This window comes from Diabrotica virgifera, chromosome 10 (genome assembly GCF_917563875.1).
Source record: "Diabrotica virgifera virgifera chromosome 10, PGI_DIABVI_V3a".
Lineage (NCBI taxonomy): Eukaryota > Metazoa > Arthropoda > Insecta > Coleoptera > Chrysomelidae > Diabrotica > Diabrotica virgifera.
Window position 1 is genome coordinate 31,696,899 of NC_065452.1, and position 20,500 is coordinate 31,717,398.

General features: G+C 32.6%; 1 protein-coding gene across 2 annotated transcripts in view; it reads right to left on the reverse strand.

Annotated features, from left to right (window-relative positions):
• LOC126878585 (uncharacterized) overlaps positions 1 to 20,500 on the reverse strand; it is a 180,572-nt gene that overhangs the window by 59,193 nt on the left and 100,879 nt on the right. Inside the window, exons 1-2 of one of the 2 annotated variants that reach the window (XM_050641386.1) lie at positions 4,816 to 4,988; positions 4,506 to 4,653 (exon numbers count right to left, since the gene is read on the reverse strand). In XM_050641386.1, coding sequence (XP_050497343.1) covers positions 4,506 to 4,634 — 129 coding nt within the window. In that variant the 5' untranslated portion in view covers positions 4,635 to 4,653; positions 4,816 to 4,988. Of the gene's footprint in view, positions 1 to 4,505; positions 4,654 to 4,815; positions 4,989 to 20,500 lie in introns of those variants that run through there. The other variant, XM_050641385.1, reaches the window with a different exon arrangement.

Here is a 20,500-nt window from a genome sequence, read left to right on the forward strand (position 1 = left end):
TCAAACAAAAATGTAATAAAACAAAATAATAATCAAAGATTAATGAGAAGTAGATGTTAATTTTATCCTCAGGTCCGGTTCGATTTCCAAATGGTTCCTATATTTATTTTTAAGGAAAAGCAGTGCTAAAAACCCTATATCACACTTATAGGCCTAACTGGGCACCTACTCCTGGCGGCAAGACAGCCAAAAATCTATCAGTGGTATTTTTTCTAATATGTCTTTGAGTGCTTTATCACACGATAGTTCAATTACTGACTAAACATACATCCTTTGTAAATGGATACCTTATCCACTCTTTGTTGCTGTGGATGGGGGAAAGTATTACTTCAGATTTGCCTCTTGCATGACCTCCAGTCCTAGGAGGTGTTTCTTGAAAGCCGCTGAAATCTCATCCGACAATGAATTTACGATATTATTTTTTTTTAGTTCCGTTAGCTTTGCAGAAGCTTTGCAATTTCCTGCTTCCGCGCGACGTGCCGACAAATTAAGTTTTTTTGTTGCAGCTTCCACCTTCTCTTGTACTTTCAATACAGTTACATTGCTACCTTGTAATGTCATATTTAAATTGTTCAAGAAGTCAAAAATATCACAAAGGTATGCTACCTTGATTAACCAATTGACATCATGAAAACTGTCTTTAAATTAAAATATTGCATCCCTAGCCGTAGGTGGATGTACTTCTAAGAATATCCTTCCTTCAATTCAATAGGTCTTTCTAAAACATTTCCTTTTGATAGCCAACGCACTTCGTAGTGCAAAATAAGATCTTCATGTTCACTTCCCATTTCTCTGCACAAAGCAGAGAATACTTTGTGAGTTCAGTGGGCGAGATTTTATGACAGCTAATACCTCTTTGTGGATGCTAAATGCACCCAAATACATTCTGGTGCTAAGGCTTTGATCCCCGGAAAAAGTACAGTACGAGTGCCGGCCATTGTCCGTGATCCATCGCTACTAAGTCCCACACATTTATTCTATTCAATTCCATAATCACTAATGTGGCTAGCAGTTAGATTAAATATTTCTTCAGCTGTTGTTCTTGTTGACAAAGATTTACAAAATAGAAATTCTTCGTGAATATTATTTTCAAAATCGTGTCTTACAAAACATATTAGATTAGCATTATCTAATATGTCTGTAGTTTCATCAAGTTGCAAGGAAAAATAGTTATAGTCCTTTAAGTGACATATAATAGTTTCTTCAATATTATCTACCATCTCCACAATCCTACGCTTCAATATGTTATTTGATAGAGCCAGCGAATTCACTTCTTGCTTTTCATTACATATTATCCGAGATGTATGCTACTATTTTCATTGATATCTAGAACTATTAATTTCTTGGCAATTGTGTGTGGATAACCTGTTTCAGCAATTAATTTTATATTTCATAGGAAGCCAGTACAAGGTTTTCAGATTGAGCGTTCTGAGAAAATTCAAAAACATATTCTTTATGGTAGCTATTAATTCTCTTTTTTATTTATAAAAAAACCTATTCGTCAAAGCCAGGCGACCCGGCATTTTGATTTCGTGGCCCGGTACCGGGTCACGACCCACCATTTGGGAAACGCTGTCTTAGACCAATAATAGAGAATCATATTGAACAATTAAATAATACTCCGTGGGTCCTAAACAATTTTATAAACTTCATGAGAAGAAGAGTTACGTTATGTAGAGATGTTAGTGGTGGATATATCTAGGGATGGCGGTTGTTGACAAAACACCGGTTTTCGGTTAAACCTGTTTTTTTCACTTTGGCGGTTATAACGGGCCAAAAAAACAGGTTGTTTCAAAAAGCGGTTTTCGGTTTTTTGAACCAATAGGTATTCAATACCCAATAGGTTACACCGTTACATTTACATTGCACTTTAGTTTGTGATACTCCACATGCCCATTTTCCATAGAAAATCCCAGTTTTCGATATATTAGAAAAAATAAATTTTCATTTGGTAAATTCGAAGGGCTGTCAATAAACAAGACGTGCTTAGCGAAAGGCCACATGGGCGATAATTTACGGCGCCGAAAGAGCAGTAAACCTGACGAGGCATTTGACTAACAAATTGTAGATGAAATAGGGAGTTAGGCATTTGACTAACCAATTGTAGATGAAATAGGGAGTTAGTCAATCAATGCCTCGTGTTTACTGCTCTTACGGCGCCGTAAATTATGGCCCGTGTTGCCGTAAATTATTCTCGAGATCATCAAAATAGCCAATTCAGGTTGAACATATTTCAGTGAGTGTGAGAGTCATTAACGAAAATAAACATTAAACAAAGCGAGAGTTATTCATGAATTTAAGCAAATAATATTTTTTTCTCCGAATACAAAACGAATATTTTTTCAGAGTTTACTCTACCGGTTTTTCACCGATTGTTCCTTTAAAAAGAAAAAACCGGTAATAACCGGGATAAAAAAAACCGACAAAACCGGTTATTGCGAAGTAAAAAACAGGTTTTAGGTTAAAACCGGTAGGTTTTTCCCATCCCTAATATACAGCATAGTCTTAGATTTTATTTATTATTGTTATTTATACTTTGTTAATTTTTTTGATTTCTGATTAAAGTTCTGTGTTAAAGATTTTGGCTGATTTTTTTATGTTTAACAATGTTAATCAAAATTAATTTTCATCAATGATACAAATTCAGATTAAAACAAGACATACATAATTTTTTTTTTTTAAACATTATAAGGAAAATTTAAAAGATTATAAGAGAAGGTGTAACAAGTTATAACCTGTTAAAGCGATTGTACTCGTAAAATTTCGCCTGCCCGACCAATGGTAACATTATTGACTGGAGAGGAAACCGCTTCAGTTACCAACTCAGAATATAGTGAAGTAAATTTCATAATAGAGAGTGGTGCTACGGATCACTTAGTTACGAGGATGCTGAAAGGTTTTTAGGTAATATCCAGGATGCACTGTACAACATAAATGTCGCAAATAATGGTCAATCATTGGTGGCAACAAATCAAGGTGATTTGAATCTATAGAAAGCAAACGGTAAAAATAAATTGAGATGAAAAATGTATGGGTATGTAATTAACTTGCATATAATTGAATTTATATGAAGAAAATGGAAGAACGAGGTCTTTAAATTGTATTTAAAGAGAAACAGTTCAAAATAATTACAGGAAATGATATTGTATCTTTTCTCAGAAGGGTTTGCACAGAATAATAAAAGGCACCTTTGTAGGCGAAATGTTTATTGCTAAGTACTAATAAACATTTATACTACATACTACTATCTAGGAATATACAATAAATGTCGCAAAGAACGGTCAATCATTGGTGGCAACAAATCAAGGTGATTTGAATCTATAAAAAGCAATAAATTGTCATGAAAAATGTATGGGTATGTAATCAAATTTCATATAATTGAATTTATATGAAGAAAATGGAAGAAAGAGGCCTTTAAATTGTATTTAAAGAGAAACAGTTCAAAATAATGACAGGAAATGATATTGTATCTTTTCTCAGAAGGGTTTGCACACAATAATGAAATGCATCTTTGTAGGCGAAATGTTTATTGCTAAGTACTAATAAACATTTATACTACATACTACTATCTAGGAATATACAATAAACTTAAGAACTTAATTGAAACTTTAAATAATAAATCTACTAATTTTCTCAACAAACCAGACACTTTTTACTGTTAAGAATTTGACTCCTATCAAATTGTTAATTTCTCATAGCCTACTTTAGGCTTGTTTATTAAACTAAGCAGAAAATGTTGATTTATTGATGAAAATCATGGCTAGTTGTTAACGTACCTAACTTTTTTATTATCCAACATAAGCGAATGAATAAAAAACAAAATATTAAGAAAGCCTAAGGCTACAATTTAGTTAATTTTGTTCCACAGGGGAATTTGCGGAAGAAATAGAGTATGGTTGTTACATCGGGTATACAACGACATTTAACTGTCCAGCAACAGTTTTACTACATTGATATTCTTAACGTTTTTGCCCTATACTGCTGTTTGCGAAGCAACAAATTGCCTTTTTAATTTTGAAGCTTTCTCAATGTTCTAAAAAATCATATTTTGTAATTTTATGTCAACTATTTATCTTTTTAGTGGGCTGCAAAAAAATTGAAAAAATCGCGTTTTTGCACTAAATTGTTAATATTTAAAAAACAAATTCGAACTCTAAGCAGAAAACAGGTAGGTTTTCTTTCTATAAGTCTCCAATAACTACAAAAGTTATTATTGAAAGTCCTGAGAAAAATTACTTCCCTGCACTATAAATACAAATAGAAATTCGCCTTGTGACGAAAAAAGGAATAAATCACATGTTGTGTTAAACAAACACAAATGTACCAAGGTTATTCAATTTTATCAATGAAACTCACATTTTCGATCGAAAAATAGGATCTTGATTAATATATAGCATTATATAGGTACGATTCTGATCATTTTTCGTTAATTATGGTCCAAAATCTTGACTTTTCGAACAAATTATTAGTACAAGAAGCAATTTAAAAAAGTTATAGGTACTTACTATAATTATATCTAAGTTTTCGGTGAGATGATCTGGTAGTGTTCTTTTGGACACCTCTTCCTCTGGCATACCATTGAAACGATCATGTTTTTTTCGTTCTTTTATAGGCCGTGGTATTCCTCCGTTCATGTCTTGGTTAAACTCGGGCCTGCGGCAAGAAGATTCGTTTAGGAAACAAAAAAAAATCCGTACACCGAAACATAAATACTCAAAAATCAAAATACAGATAAGTATCAACTCTAAAACGTAAACAAGTATGTAGACAAAATAACTGAAGTAATCAAGTAATACAAACGATAATCGAGACTACCTCTTAAAAGTTTTAAGTGATCGAAAAAAGTTATTGTTATGTAACCAAAAAATACCACATCACATTTTCTGCTAGACATACAAAATGGTAACATCTAACACAATTATGTCACATTATCTCTTGTCTAATTTTGTAAAATATATCATAGTTGGAAGGCGATCCATGAGTGAAATGTTATCAGTCTTATCAGGATGATAAAGCGTATGACCTTATCAATGTTAAATGATGTTTCACTTCTAGCTCAGTTATTATATTGACATGCCGATTAAAAGGTTAAAAACAGGAAAACAATCCTTTAGATATACCTAGGCATTATTTATTTAATACAACGAAAGAGTTACCAAGGAATAACGCAATGCAAATATTTATTTTGGTCGATTAGATGCAATCGCACAAATTATGCTGGGAGATTAAACTTATCTGCAGTCCTCAACAATAATTGATTCCCTACTTTATAAAAAATAAATATAATATAATATATACATACATATACCTATGTATATACACCGGGTCTCATGGGCGCCGCAAATGCTGAAAACGCACAGAATGAGGTAAATAGACCAGGGCGCATCTGTAAAAATATTAGTACATTTGGACGTTGAGAGGTGACTCAAATTTTTTTGCAGAAATTGCTTGAAAATAACTCGAAAAATAATATTTGAATTATCCTCCCTCTCAAAGAAGTCCGGAACACTGTTTAAATAATCAAAATGTCAAAAAATGAAGAAAAAATCCGATTTTTTTCTTCGTTTCTTGATTATAACTTTAAAAGTATTCATTTCCAAGAAAAGTTGTACTAACATAAAAGTTGCGTAATTAAATTTCCTACAATACAGAATTGGCTATAAATTTAATAAATAGTCACCCTTGTTGCAAAATAGCAATAATTGCGAAAAAACCATACAAAAACAAGTATTCGCATTTTACGTTTTTCAACCATTTATGCTTCACTTAGGACCTTCATATTTCAACCAGAAAAACTGTATAATAGAGTTAAACAATACTGTAAATTTCATTAAGATCGGTTCAATAGATTTTGCAAAATAAATTTTGAAATCCAGCTTTCGCAAAAAAAAATCATTTTTTTAAAATGTTACAGAACTGAAAATAAAGCATATAGCAAGTTCAATTTTTTTTTGCATATAGAGGTCTACAGTACCTTTCATTTTCAATTTGCAAAATTAAAATCGATTAACTACCACGGCGTCAGGAATTTTTTTAAATAAACATTAATTATTGGTGCTACGCGCAGGACAGCGGATAGTTTGCTCTGATTGGGCATTCCAATGACCTTTGATAATGATTGATACATTTTAATTTTTATGACATTTCGATATAAATAAATAAATTTGTTTATTGCAAAATAAAAACACATACTCTATCCTTTGAAATAACACTTTTTTTTAGCAACAACTTTCTTTGTTCTTATATTTTAACTTAGAGAATAAAAGTTTATTATTTTTAAACATATTCAATTGTTTAAACAATATTTCACAAACAATAATAAAATTAGTTTGATTTTTGTGGAATTAAAATATTAAAATACAACAAAATATAGAGTACGAAAATAATATATTACATAAAGATTGGAAGAAATTTTGGTGGAAATCAACTTGTGTGAATCGAATATCGCTGTTTAATGTGAATGTACACTTCTATAAGCAAAAAAAAAAATTTAACTTGCTATGTGCTTTATTTTTAGTACTGGAACATTTTTAAAAAATTAATTCTTTTGCGAAAGCTGGATTGCAAAATTTATTTTGCAAAATCTATTAAACCGATCTTAATGAAATATACAGTGCTGTTTTACTATATCATGAAGTTTATCTGGGTAAAATATGAAGGTCCTAAGTGTAGCACAAATGATTGAAAAACGTAAAATGCGAATACTTGTTTTTGTATGTTTTTTTTTTTCGCAATTATTGCTATTTTGCAACAAGGGTGACTATTTTTTAAATTGTTGACCAATTTTATATTATAGGAAATTTAATTACGCAACTTTTATGTCAGTACAACTTTTCTCAGAAATAAACAGTTTTAAAGTTATAATCAAAAAACCAATAAAAAAATCGAATTTTCCCTTCATATTTTGACATTTTGACTATTTAAACAATGTTCCGGGCCATTTTGAGTGGGAGGTTAACTCAAATATTATTATTTGAGCTATTTTCAAGCAATTTCTGCAAAAAAATTTGAGTCACCTCTCAACGTCCATCTCAAAACAGATCCGCCCTGGACTAAAAAGAAAATGTCCCTATCTAGAGATTTTCATGTTTACAGTTGTTTTCTCATACCATCGTAGAATCGTAATACGCAGGTATAAGGATCAGACATAGTCCAGAAAACCACTGCGCATCCGCTGGGAAAAATATTCCGATTCGGATTGTTTGCACAATCTTGCTCAAAAAGGACCCATTTTAACAAATTTGCATGTTGCCAGGTCCAAAAGTGGGTCAAAATTTTTTTAAACGTTTTTTTTGTTTTTTTCCTAAAATTATTTTTTGAATCGAACAAAGTTTTTTTGGGTTTTTTTTGGATCATTTCAAACAGAAAAGGTCTTTAGTGACTTTTCTCTAAAGTTGATAGTTTTTGACATATAAGCGATTAAAAATTAAAAAATTGCGAAATCGGTCATTTTTAATTCTCAGAAACTATGTGAAAAACTGAAAATTTCGATTTTGCCAAGTTAATAAGGTATTCTGTGAACATCGATTGATGAAATCCCGAATAGTTTTTTGCAATACAATATCGAAAACCCCTTTGTTTTTTAATTGCCAATCAAGCGGGCGCTTGATTGGCAACCGTTGCATGTATAAATATATGTAACATGCGTAAATATGTATATGTGCGGAAAAATATTTCGATTCAATTTTTTTTCACCATCTTGCTTGAAAATATCCCCTTAACAAATTTTTATATTGCCAGGATCAAAAAGTCAAAAAATTTTTTAAACGTTTGTTTTTCGTTTTTTTTCCTAAAACTAATTTTTTTGCATCGGACAATTTTTTTTAGGTTTGTTGGATCATTCCAAATAGAAAAAACCTTAAGTGACTTTTCTAAATGTGATTGATAGTTTTCGAGATGTAAGCGATTGAAATTGTAACTATTGCAAAATCGGCCATTTTTAACCCGCAAAAACTATGTGAAACACCAAAAATTTCAAGATACCAAGGTACGTAGATATTCTAAGAATATCGGTTGATGAAATCCCGAAGAGCTTTTTGTAATACAATATCGAAAACCCCTTTGTTTTTTAATTGCTAGTCAAGCGGTCGCTACACTATTTTCAACCGTTGCATGTAATAATACAACATTGTAAGTATGTAATATGCGTAAATATATGCGAGGAAAAATATTCTGATTCAATGTTTTTTTCACCATCTTGCTTAAAAAAGTTCCCTATTAACAGATTTGCATGTTGCCAGGGTCAAAAATGCGTCACAAAAAATTTTAAACAATTTTTTTAAACTTAAAATGTTCTCCGATTACATAAATATACACATGCAACGGATGAAAATAGTGTCGCTCCCGCTTGATTAGCAATTAAAAAACAGAGGGGTTTTCGATATTGTATTGCAAAAAGCTCTTCGGGATTTCATCAACCCATATTCTTAGAATATCTACGTACCTTGGTATCATTGAAATTTTTGGTGTTTCACATAGTTTTTGAGGGATAAAAATGGCCGATTTTGCAATTGTTAAAATTTCAATCGCTTATATCATCTCGAAAACTATCACATTTACAGCAAAGTCACTTAAGGTCTTTTCTATTTGGAATGATCCAAAAAACCTAAAAAGATTTGTCCGATGCAAAAAAATTAGTTTTAGTAAAAAACAAAAAAACAAACGTTTAAAAAATATTTTTGACTTTTTGATCCTGGCAACATACAAATTTGTTAAGAGGGGATATTTTTAAGAAAGATGGTGAAAAAAATTAAATCGAAATATTTTTCCGCAAATATATTTACGCATGTTACATAAACATGCAACGGTTGCCAATCAAGCGCCCGCTTGATTGGCAATTAAAAAACAAAGGGGTTTTAGATATTATATTGCAAAAAACTCTTCGGGATTTCATCAATCGATGTTCAAAGAATATCTTCTTACCTTGGCAACATCGAAATTTTCAGTCTTTCACATAGTTTTTAAGGGTTAAAAATGGCCGATTTCGCAATTTTTAAATTTTTAATCGCTTATATGTTAAAAACTATCAACTTTAGAGAAAAGTCACTAAAGACCTTTTCTGTTTGAAATGGTCCAAAAAAACCTAAAAAAACTTTGTTCGATGCAAAAAAAATAATTTTAGGAAAAAACAAAAAAAAACGTTTAAAAAAATTTTGACACACCTGGCTACATGCAAAAAATTTGTTAAAAGGGGTCCTTTTTGAGTAAGATTGTGCAAAAATCCGAATCGGAATATTTTTCCTAGCGGATGCGCAGTGGCTTTCTGGACTAACAGGATGAATTCTTATTCATGGCTCAGGGACAAGTGAGTCATGTACGACGATATTATGGCAGGCAGTGAAAGTGAACACAGAATACACAGAAATGCTGAAAAACATCTACGAAAAAGCAACAATCACAGTAAAACATCCACACCAAAACACGAAACCAATAAAAATAAATAGAGGAATTGGGCAAGGGGACACAATATCCCCAAAATTATTTACACAAGCACTAGAAGATGTATTAAAAAAACTTGAATGGCACAATAAAGGAATCAACATCAATGGACAACTGTTGAATAACCTGAGATATGCGGATGACATAGCGGTGATATCAGCAATATGAAAGATCTTAACGAAATGATGACACAATCGAACAAGGAAGCAAATGAACTACACAAAAACTTAATATGTGACACAGATAGAAGAGGACAACGAAACCATGCAAATACGAATAGTAGGTACAATACAAAAAGTCAAAAAGTACATATACATGTACCTAATGCAAATAATGAAACTGAGTAAAGAAAATCAAACAGCAGAAATTAAAAGGAGAATAAGACTCGCATGGGTGACATTCGGAAAAATGAGCTATATCCTGAAAAACCAGAAATATGCCCAATACCTCCGCACAAAAGTATATGATCAATGTGTCCTATCAGTACTTACATATGGAGCACAGGCATGGACCTTCACAAAGGAAAATATGGAAAAGATGGCCAAGACTCAAAGGGCAATGGAAAGGCAGATGCTGGGTATCAAGCTAAGTGATAAAAAGAAAAATACATGCAAAAGAAACACGTAAACAAACATGCAGCTACTCTCAAATTGAAATTAGCAGTACACAACAGCAGACAAAGGGACGGAAGATGGAATGAAGCGATAACCCACTGGAGACCTCGGGACCATAAGAGAGGAAGGGACAGACCACATATGAGATGGTCGGATGACCTAAAAAGATACGCAGGGGCCAGATGGACATGATTAGCACTGAACCGAGAAGAGTGGAAAAATAAGGGGAAAGCCTACGTCAACTTTGGACAAATGAAGGGCAATAGATAGATAGTGAAAAAGAACGCGTGTATTGAAAATGCTGTAAAACGTTTTGTAGTTTATCAATGTTATCGCTGTAAAGTAGATTCTTCTTTTTTAAGCATGTATTAATGTAAGATATAAGTGGATTTAAGATTTGATAACAATAAATGCATAAAATTTGTTAATGAATAAACAGAAAATATACTTGAAATAATCAAAAGTTTGTAAAGATACATTCAATAAGTACAGAATTCTGCATATTTCTGCAACTAACGTTTATTAATCTCAAAATGTACAGTAAGAAGATACATAATTTACATAATCACATTGGTTTAGCTGCCTTTAATTGCCTATGCATTGCTGGCAGTTGTTTGAATACAAAAGTGTGAAACGACGCATATTAGATGATTCTGGCGGTTGTTGAGTATGTATTGGCGGTTGTAGGTACAATAAGTAATAGGTTCTGAATATTGTACTTTAAAAAAGTTGTATTCGTAATCAGCAATTTCAAAAGCCCTTTATAATATAAAATTCCAAAAAATATGTGTTTCAAATAAAATTTTCGAATTTCTTGCCGCCATATTGGATCCGCCATTTTGTTTTTCAAAAAAATAATGTCAGATTTGTAATCAGCGATCTTAAATTAGCAAATTTGAAAAGAGTATGGCGTTTTGATTGATATTTTCAATTTCTTTCCGCCATATTGGATCAGTCATTTCATTTTGCAAAAAAATAATGTCAGATTCGTATCAGCGATTCCAAAAACCCTTAAGTACGAAACTAATTTCAAAGTGTATGAACAATATACGCCTTTAAAGGTTCATGACCACGTTCTCTCTTATTTTTCCATGTATTATAAGAAGTCGTTTATTATATCATTTCAATTTTCGTAATATGTACTTCCGAGTTCGTTTTCTTCTGTGTTCATGCTATTCTAAGCATCCTCCTGTAACACCACATTTCAAATGACTGTACATTTTCCAGAAATACAAACGCATTTCTTGCTATTTCTATCCTGGCCCTTATTTCTATTGTTTGCTCTTTATTTTCTGAAATCCAGGATGCCAGGTATTTATATTTATCTACCCTTTCTATCGGTATATTTCCCAAATGTATGTTTGTTTGTATATTTATTGGTTTTCTTAGTAATTATCATTTATATCTAGTCTTTTTTATACTCATTTTTAGTCTATATTTTTCACAGAAACGGTTTGTTTTGTTTAGTAGTAGTTCGAGGTGTTCAGCAGAGCTTGCCATAATAACGGTGTTATCTGCATATATTATGGTGTTAATAGTTCTTCCGTTAATTATTATTTCTTCACATTCAGATAGTAATGCTTCTTCAAAAATGGATTCATGATATACATTGAATAATCATCATCATTCTCTTTGCCTTATCCCTATGCGGGGTCGGCTTCCCTAATTGCATTTCTCCACACAATTCTATCTTGGGTCATATCAATGTTAATCCCCTTTACCAACATGTCCTGTCTTATCGTCTCCCCCCAGGTCTTCTTTGGTCTTCCTCTCCTACTCCTTCCAGGAATCTGCACTTCAGCTATTCTTCGTATTGGGTGATTAACGTCTCGACGTTGAACATGACCAAACCATCTTAACCTATGCTCTCTCATTTTGGCATCAATTGGTGCCACACCTAGACTTCCCCTAATATACTCAATTCTAATTTTATCCTTCTTTGTCACTCCACTCATCCATCTAAGCACTCTCTTTTCCGCCACATGCATTCGTTGTTCCTCTTTCTTTTTCACTGCCCAACATTCAGTTCCGTGCATCATAGCCGGTCTTATGGCTGTTTTATAGAATTTTCCCTTCAGCTTCGTTGGAATTTTTCTGTCACACAACACACCACTCGCTTCTTTCCACTTCATCCATCCAGCCCTAATTCTACTGCATGCATCTCCATCTATTTCTCCATTACTCTGTAATACCGATCCTAGGTACTTAAAACTATTGCTTTTCACAATCATTTCACCATCCAAAGATACCATTTTATTTGTAGTAACTCCATCTTTAAATGAACATTCCAAATACTCTGTTTTTGTCCTACTAAGTTTTAAACCTTTTTCCTCCAGAGCTTGTCTCCACAGTTCCAGTTTTTGTTCTAAGTCTCTTTCACTATTTTCTATTAACACTACATCATCAGCATACATTAGGCACCATAAAATACTACCCTGTAGTTTCGCTGTTATCTGGTCCAAAACTAATGAGAATAAATAAGGACTAAGCACCGAGCCTTGGTGCAATCCTACTTTCACCTGAAACTTATCAGTCTCTCCCACACCTGTTCTAACACTAGTCGTTACTCCCTCACTCATACATATCTCTCACAATCTTTACATATTCGCCAGTGACTCCTTTCTTATTGAGTGCCCACCACAGAATCTCTCGAGGAACTCTATCATATGCTTTCTCAAGATCAATGAATACCATATGAGCGTTGGTCTCTTTATTCCTGTATTTTTCCATCAATTGCCCTACAATGAAAATTGCATCTGTTGTTGATCTGCCCTGCATAAAGCCAAATTGATTATCGGATATTTTGGTTTCTTCACGTATCCGTCTATCAATTACTCTCTCCCATATTTTCATGGTGTGGCTAAGTAGTTTTATAGCCCTGTAGTTTGTGGATTGTTGTATGTCTCCCTTGTTTTTGTAGACAGGTACTAATATACTGCTTCTCCATTCGTCTGGCATTTGTCCAACTTCCATAATTCTATTAAATAGACCTGCTAGCCAACTTATTCCTATCTCTCCCAATGCTCTCCATACTTCCCCAGGAATATCATCTGGTCCGACTGCTTTTCCTTTCTTTATTTTTTGAAGCGCTTGAGCCACTTCCTTGTTTGTTATTCTGGTAACCATTGCTGTTACTGTCTCCGTTAACTCCACAGGCTGTCTGTCAAATTCTTCATTTAATAAACTGTCAAAATATCTCCATCTCTTTTTGACATCCTTTTCGTGAATTAGTATTTTATTATTTTCATCTCGGATACATCTAATCTGATTAAAATCTCTTGCTATCTTTGCTCTCTGTTTGGCTATTTTATATATCTTTGCTTCGCCTTCCCTGGTATCAAGTTGATCGTATAGGTTTGAATACGCTTCTGCTTTAGGTTTTGCTACTGCTACTTTCGCTTCCTTTTTGGCGACCATATAGTTTTGAAGATCTATGTCCGATCTGGTTTCTTGCCACTTTTTATATAATTTTCTCTTCTCTTTTATTTTTTCTTGTACTTCATTTGACCACCACCAAGTCTCTTTATCCTCAAACTTCTGACGTTCTGACTTCCTGACGTTTTCCCAAGTATTTCAATAGCCATCTCTCTAATAATATTGGCCATTTTTCTCCAAATTGTGTTAGGGCTTCCTTTCATGTTCCAACATATTTTTTCTACTATTCTTTCCCTGAATAGACCTTCCTTCTCATCTTTTAGCATCCACCACTTGATTTTTTGTGGTCCTCTCCGATATTTTTGTTTAGTTTCGCTTTTTACTTCGATGTCCAGAACAAGCAGCTTATGTTGTTGGCTTACTGTCTCACTAACTATTACCTTGCAGTCCTTGCATTCACGTATGTCTTCTTTCCTTATCATGAAGTAGTCTATTTGGGATTGATGTTGTCCACTTTTGTAAGTAATAAGTTGAGTTTCTCTCTTTTTGAATTGAATAATAATGGAGACGTAATACATCCCTGTCTAAGTCCTCTCCTGATTTCAATTTCTGAACTGGGTTTGTTATCTATAACAATTTGTGCTCTTTGATTCCAGTAAAGGTTTGTTATTATTCGTAGGTATGTCCCTTTTGTCTATGTTTTGTCTTTGGAATTTGGACTAATTTTCATGCCCTACTTTGTCAAATGCTTTTTCCAAATCAATACAACAAACATGCATATCCACATTCGTATCGACGATTCTTTGAGCTATCACATTAAAAGCAAATAACATCTCTTTGGTTCCTATTCCGTTTCTGAAACCTAGCTGACTATCATCTATATTCCTTCTTCCAGTTTTTTATTTATAAGACCATGTTTATCTTCAACGAAAAGGTCCAAATACAGTACGTATCAGAAAAAGAGTGGGAAGACTACTATAAAGAACTACTCCCAGAAAACCGACCAGATTTCATAGAGACAGACACAGAACATGTTCAGTAACGAAATGTTCAGTAACGCTATAAACCTGAACGAAATACCAGATGAATGGTCCAAAGCACATAACCTTCATACATAAAAAGTGAGATAAGAAGAAATGCGAGAACTACAGAGGCATCAGTGTGACAGCATGTATGGGTAGGTTATATGGAAAAATACTGAAAGGAAAACTGGAAAAATTGATCTCAAAGAAAATCGGAGAAGATCAGGTTCGCGGCAGGAAGATCTTGCATATAGACCAGGGCTCATCTGTAAAAATATTAGCACATTTGGACGTTGAGAGGTGACTCAAATTTTTTTGCAGAAATTGCTTGAATATAAATCGAATAATAATATTTGAGTTATCCTCCCTCTCAAAAAGGTCCGGAACATTGTTTAAATAATCAAAATGTCAAAAAATGAAGGAAAAATTCGATTTTTTTCTTCGTTTTTTGATTATAACTTATAAAGTATTCATTTCCGAGAAAAGTTGTACTAACATAAAAGTTGCATAATTAAATTTCCTACAATATAGAATTGGTTAAGAATTTAAAAAATAGTCACCCTTGTTGCAAAATAGCAATAATTGCGAAAAAAACATACAAAAACAAGTATTCGAATTTTACGTTTTTCAACCATTTATGCTACACTTAGGACCTTCATGTTTCACCCAGAAAAACTTTATGATACAGTAAAATAATACTGTAAATTTCATTAAGATCGGTTTAATAGATTTTGCAAAATAAATTTTGCAATCCAGCTTTCGCAAAAAAAATTCATTTTTTCAAAATGTTACAGGGCCGAAAATAAAGCAGATAACAAGTTGAAATTTTTTTTGCATATAGAAGTTTACTGTACCTTTCATTTGCAATTTTGCAAAATTAAAATCGATTAACTACCACGGCGTCAGGAATTGTTTTAAATAAACATTCATTATTGGTGCTACGCGCAGGACAGCGGATAGTTTGCTGTTATTGGGCATTCCAATGACCTTTGATAATGATTGATACATTTTAATTTTTATTAAATTTCGGTATAAATAAATAAATTTGTTTATTGCAAAATAAAAACACATACTCTATCCTTTGAAATAACACGTTTATTAGCAAAAACTTTATTGTTTATATATTTTAACTTAGAGAATAAAAGTTTATTATTTTTAAACATATGCAATTGTTTAAACAATATTTCACAAACAATAATAAAATTAGTTTGATTTTTGTGGAATTAAAATATTAAAATACAACAAAATATAGAGAAAGAAAATAATATATTAAATAAAGATTAGAAGAAATTTTGGTGGAAATCAACTTGTGTGAATCGAACACCGCTGTCCTGCGCGTAGCACCAAAAATGAATGTTTATTTAAAAAATTTCCTGACGCCGTGGTAATTAATCGATTTTAATTTTTCAAATTGCAAATGAAAGGGGTACAGTACACTTCTATAACTAAAAAAAATTTCAACTTGCTATCTGCTTTACTTTCAGTCCTGTAACATTTTGAAAAAATGAATTTTTTTTGCGAAAGCTGCATTTCAAAATTTATTTTGCAAAATCTATTGAACCGATCTTAATAAAATTTAGAGTTGTTTTACTGTATCATAAAGTTTTTTTGGGTGAAATATGAAGGTCCTAAGTATAGCATAAATGGTTGAAAAACGTAAAATGCAAATACGTGTTTTTGTATTGTTTTTTCGCAATTATTGCTATTTTGCAACAAGGGTGACTATTTTTAAAAATTTTTACCAATTCTATATTGTAGGAAATTTAATTACGCAACTTTTATGTCAGTAAAACTTTTCTCGGAAATGAATACTTTTACAGTTATAATCAAAAAACCAAGAAAAAAATCGAATTTTTCCTTCATTTTTTGACATTTTGATTATTTAAACAATGTTCCGGACCTTTTTGAGAGGGAGGATAACTCAAATATTATTATTTGATTTATTTTCAAGCAATTTCTGCAAAAAAATTTGAGTCACCTCTCAACGTCCATCTCAAAACAGATGCGCCCTGGACTAATAGACCACATCGTTCATTTGGAAGAAGAGGGTTACATCTCAAAATGTTGAAGTTTTTTTTTATTGCATTAATATCTTCCAAAGAATGACTTCTACTATGGAAAAAATAGTTACATGTGTAAGTACACTAGTCTCCGAGAGATGGCAGATGTAACTCTTTGGTTTTCCCCTAACTTTCTCTACAGAACGTTATTCGCTTTAGAGAATACAGTTATATCTTGGAATATAATAGACAAAAATAAGTTAATTTAACTAAAAGGGTGATTTATTTTTGGGATATAGAGTTATAAGTAAAGCTATAACCATTTTTCTTAAAAATTATAACACTAAAAGTGAACAGTATGTTCTGATAGAAGGATACTTTCTTAGTTGTAACTTTTTTTGGATAATTCATCATAAAAAAGAAGCAATATAATGTGCGTAAAAAGTAGTTTTGTGAAATGTAACCTTATTCTTCAAAGTTATTTTGTTATAGGTATGTGAATTATCTTTTTTGCATTGGGTAAATTATTATAAATTAAACTATAGTATTATTTAAGGATTAATTTAATTTAACAACAAATGCTTGTTGTCTTTAACAGAGAAAAGCAATGTTTTCCTGAATACCATTTTTAAGGTTTTACAAAAATTTGTAAAGATAAACAATTATTACTATTATTGCTTTATGTTTCATTTTGTGTTGTATAAGGGATACGATTTTAATGTTTTATTAATAAGTTTTATTAAATCATAATTGATATATTGGCATTTTTAATGATACTTTATTAATATAATTCCTAAAATGTAACTTTATGAGCAAACATAGTGTCTTAAAAAGATAATATTTCTTTATTCAAGATGGTTATATCTACGTTTTTTTTAAACCTGATATCTTAAAAAAGAAAATTCTTGTCAGAGCGATGAAAAGATCAGAAATCTATCATACTCAATCATTAAATCCTATAATATCAATAAACACTGCACAAAATAAATAAAATAAACTAATATGATTCTTAAAACCTTTCTACTGAAAAAGTGAAAATTCTTAGTTATTATTCCAAATGAACGACATATTTACAAGGTGTCCCAAAAGTAGTGGAACGGTCGAATATTTCGCGAACTAAACATCGGATCGAAAAACTGAAAAATACGTGTTGAATCATTTTCAAAAATCTATCCAAAGACACCAAACACCAACCCCACAACACCCTCTGGAGGTGGGGTAGGGGGTAACTTTAAAATTTCAAATGGAAACACCCAGTTTTTATTGTAGATTTGGATTCATTACGTAAAAGTAAGCAACTTTTATTCAAAACATTTTTTCGAACTGTGAATAGATGGCGCTATAATTGGGAATAACGATTTATCCTGATACCATAGGTAAATTATGGAAACGGTATAATATCTTGAGAAATACACTTCCAAATGAGAAACCAAAAAACAGGATTTTAATATTTTTCGAAAACCTATCGAATAATACTAAACATGACCCTCCAACCCACCCCCTGGAGGTGGGGTGGGGGTAACTTTTAAATCTTAAATAGCAGATTCTCTAGCACTTTTTATTGCAGATTCGGATTCGTCATGAAAAATTAAGCAACATTTATTTTAAACATTTTTTAAAATTGTTAATAGATGGCGCTTTAATTGGAAAAATACGATTTATTAGCGCCATCTATCAGCAATTTTAAAAAATGTTTGGAATAAATGTTGCTTAATTTTTCGTGACGAATCCGAATCTACAATAAAAAGTGGGGATTGCTATTTAAGATTTTAAAGTTACCCCCACCCCACCTCGAGGGGGTAGGTTGGAGGATTATGTTTGGTGTTATTCGATAGGTTTTTGAAAAATATTAAATACGTGTTTTTTTGTCTTTCATTTGGAAGTGTATTTCTCGAGATATTAGACCGTTTCTTATAATTTACCTATGTTATCAGGATAAATCGTTTCTCCCAATTATGGCGCCATCTATCCACAGTTCGAAAAAATGTCTCGAATAAAAGTTGCTTACTTTTACGTAAGGAATCCAAATCTGCAATAAAAACTGGGGGTTTCTATTTAAGATTTTTTAGTTACCCCTCACTCTACCTCTAGGGGGTGGAGTGGGATGTCGTGTTTAGTGTTATTTGATATATTTTTGAAAATCATTAAATACGTATTTTTCAGTTTTTCAATCCGATGTTTATTTTGCGAAATATTCGACCGTTCCGCTACTTTTGGGACACCCTATCTATATATACACTCCAACAATTAACTGAGAAAAAATGGCAAAAAATAGACCATTACACACGGCATTCATCGATTTAAAAAAGGCATATGACACGGTTCCCAGAAAACAACTACGGAACACGATGAAGGAAATCGGAATTACTCATAGGTTAATAGAGGCCGTAAAAAACCTTTACAACAACAACAGAGTAAGAGTTAAAACCGGCAATAAATACTCCAACCAATTTAACACCACAAAAGGCTTATTGCAGGGATGCTTTACATCTCCGACACTGTTCAAGATATTCCTAGAACAAATATTAAAACCATGAAAAAGAAAATGTGAAGGGATGGGAATACCAATACAAGACACGGATGTGTACACATCCGTGTACACTTGTGGATCCGAGACACGGATGTGTACACATCCGTGTACACATGTGGATCTTGTACACATAAAGTTTTGCAGACGACCAAGTGGTAACGGCTCAAGATGAAGAAGATCTGTCCTATATGTTTCCAAAAATTAGAAGAGGAATGCACAAAAAATGGACTGGAAATAAAGATAGAAAAGACCGAATACTTAACAACAGAACAAGAACCAGTGAGAAACTTGGAAATGGACGATGATAGGGAAATTAACGTCACTGAAAAATTAAAATACATACTTAGGATTCATACTCTCAAAGAATTGAACCACCGAGCAAGAGATAACCAGCAGATTCGCACAGACAAGAACATGTATTAAATAATGAACGGGGTATGTGAGATAGATAGATTACCAGAAATACAAAGAAGAGAATATATAACACCTTGGTCGTAGTATAATGATCTATGGAGCAAAGAATTGGGTAATAAACAAACGAAACAGGTCCAAAATTACAGCAACTGAAATGGAGTTCATGAGAAGAAGCTGCAGAGTGACAAGAATAGATCGCATTAGAAATGGGGAAATAAAACGAAGAATGGCAGTAGAATAAGACATCGTCAGCTAAATCGAAGAAAAACGTTTAATTTGGAATGGACATGTGAGAAGAGCAGATCGTACAAGGTGGATATCAAAGATTTCGGATTGGATCCCAATAGAAAAGAGAGGAAGAGGTAGACCACGAAGATCATGGAGGGATGAAGTAGACGAGGCCATGGAAAGACGAGACCTTAGAGACGGAGAATGGCAGAACAGAAACGACTGGAGACGTTGGTTGAAAGAAGAAGGCGGCGACAGTTGTAAATATATCCTTATATAGATAGATAGATGTACACCAAACTTATATGGAATCACCATGTATTTCAAAGTAATATTTATTTCTTTTGAAAAAACTTGTTATTGTTGCGAAGAATAAAGGTTTTTATTAAAAATAAACAAATCGATAAGACAATCAGATAGTACAGCTCGGTACGGTATAGGTTATTTGCTTGAATTGCAAATTGAACGAAAATAAATAAACTAACTTTTGCGTCCAAAAACGGAAATATGCCTCATGTGGGGTTATAGAACTTACAACGGGGAAAGATATTGGTCTTGTAGAGAAAGTAATGTTCTCAGAGGGACATAGCTGTAGCTATGCGTAACACAGGGCATTCTGTCCAAAACCTATGCTAGGTAACACGAACTAGGAAAGCTTAAAAATAAAGCAAGGAAAGTCGCCAAAAAGTAATAGCGGCTCGCTGCGATCGTTTAATTGTCCAATCAGCTGGAAAACACCCAACCATTTCTCACCTGCAGCTCCAAAGGCAGCTTTTGGAAGCTACAGCTGTAACTTTTTCAGTTGAAGCGATAAGAAGAAGAGTTCGTGCCAAGAAGTATATAGCAGGAGACAGTTATAAGCTCCTGAGTTATCCAGGC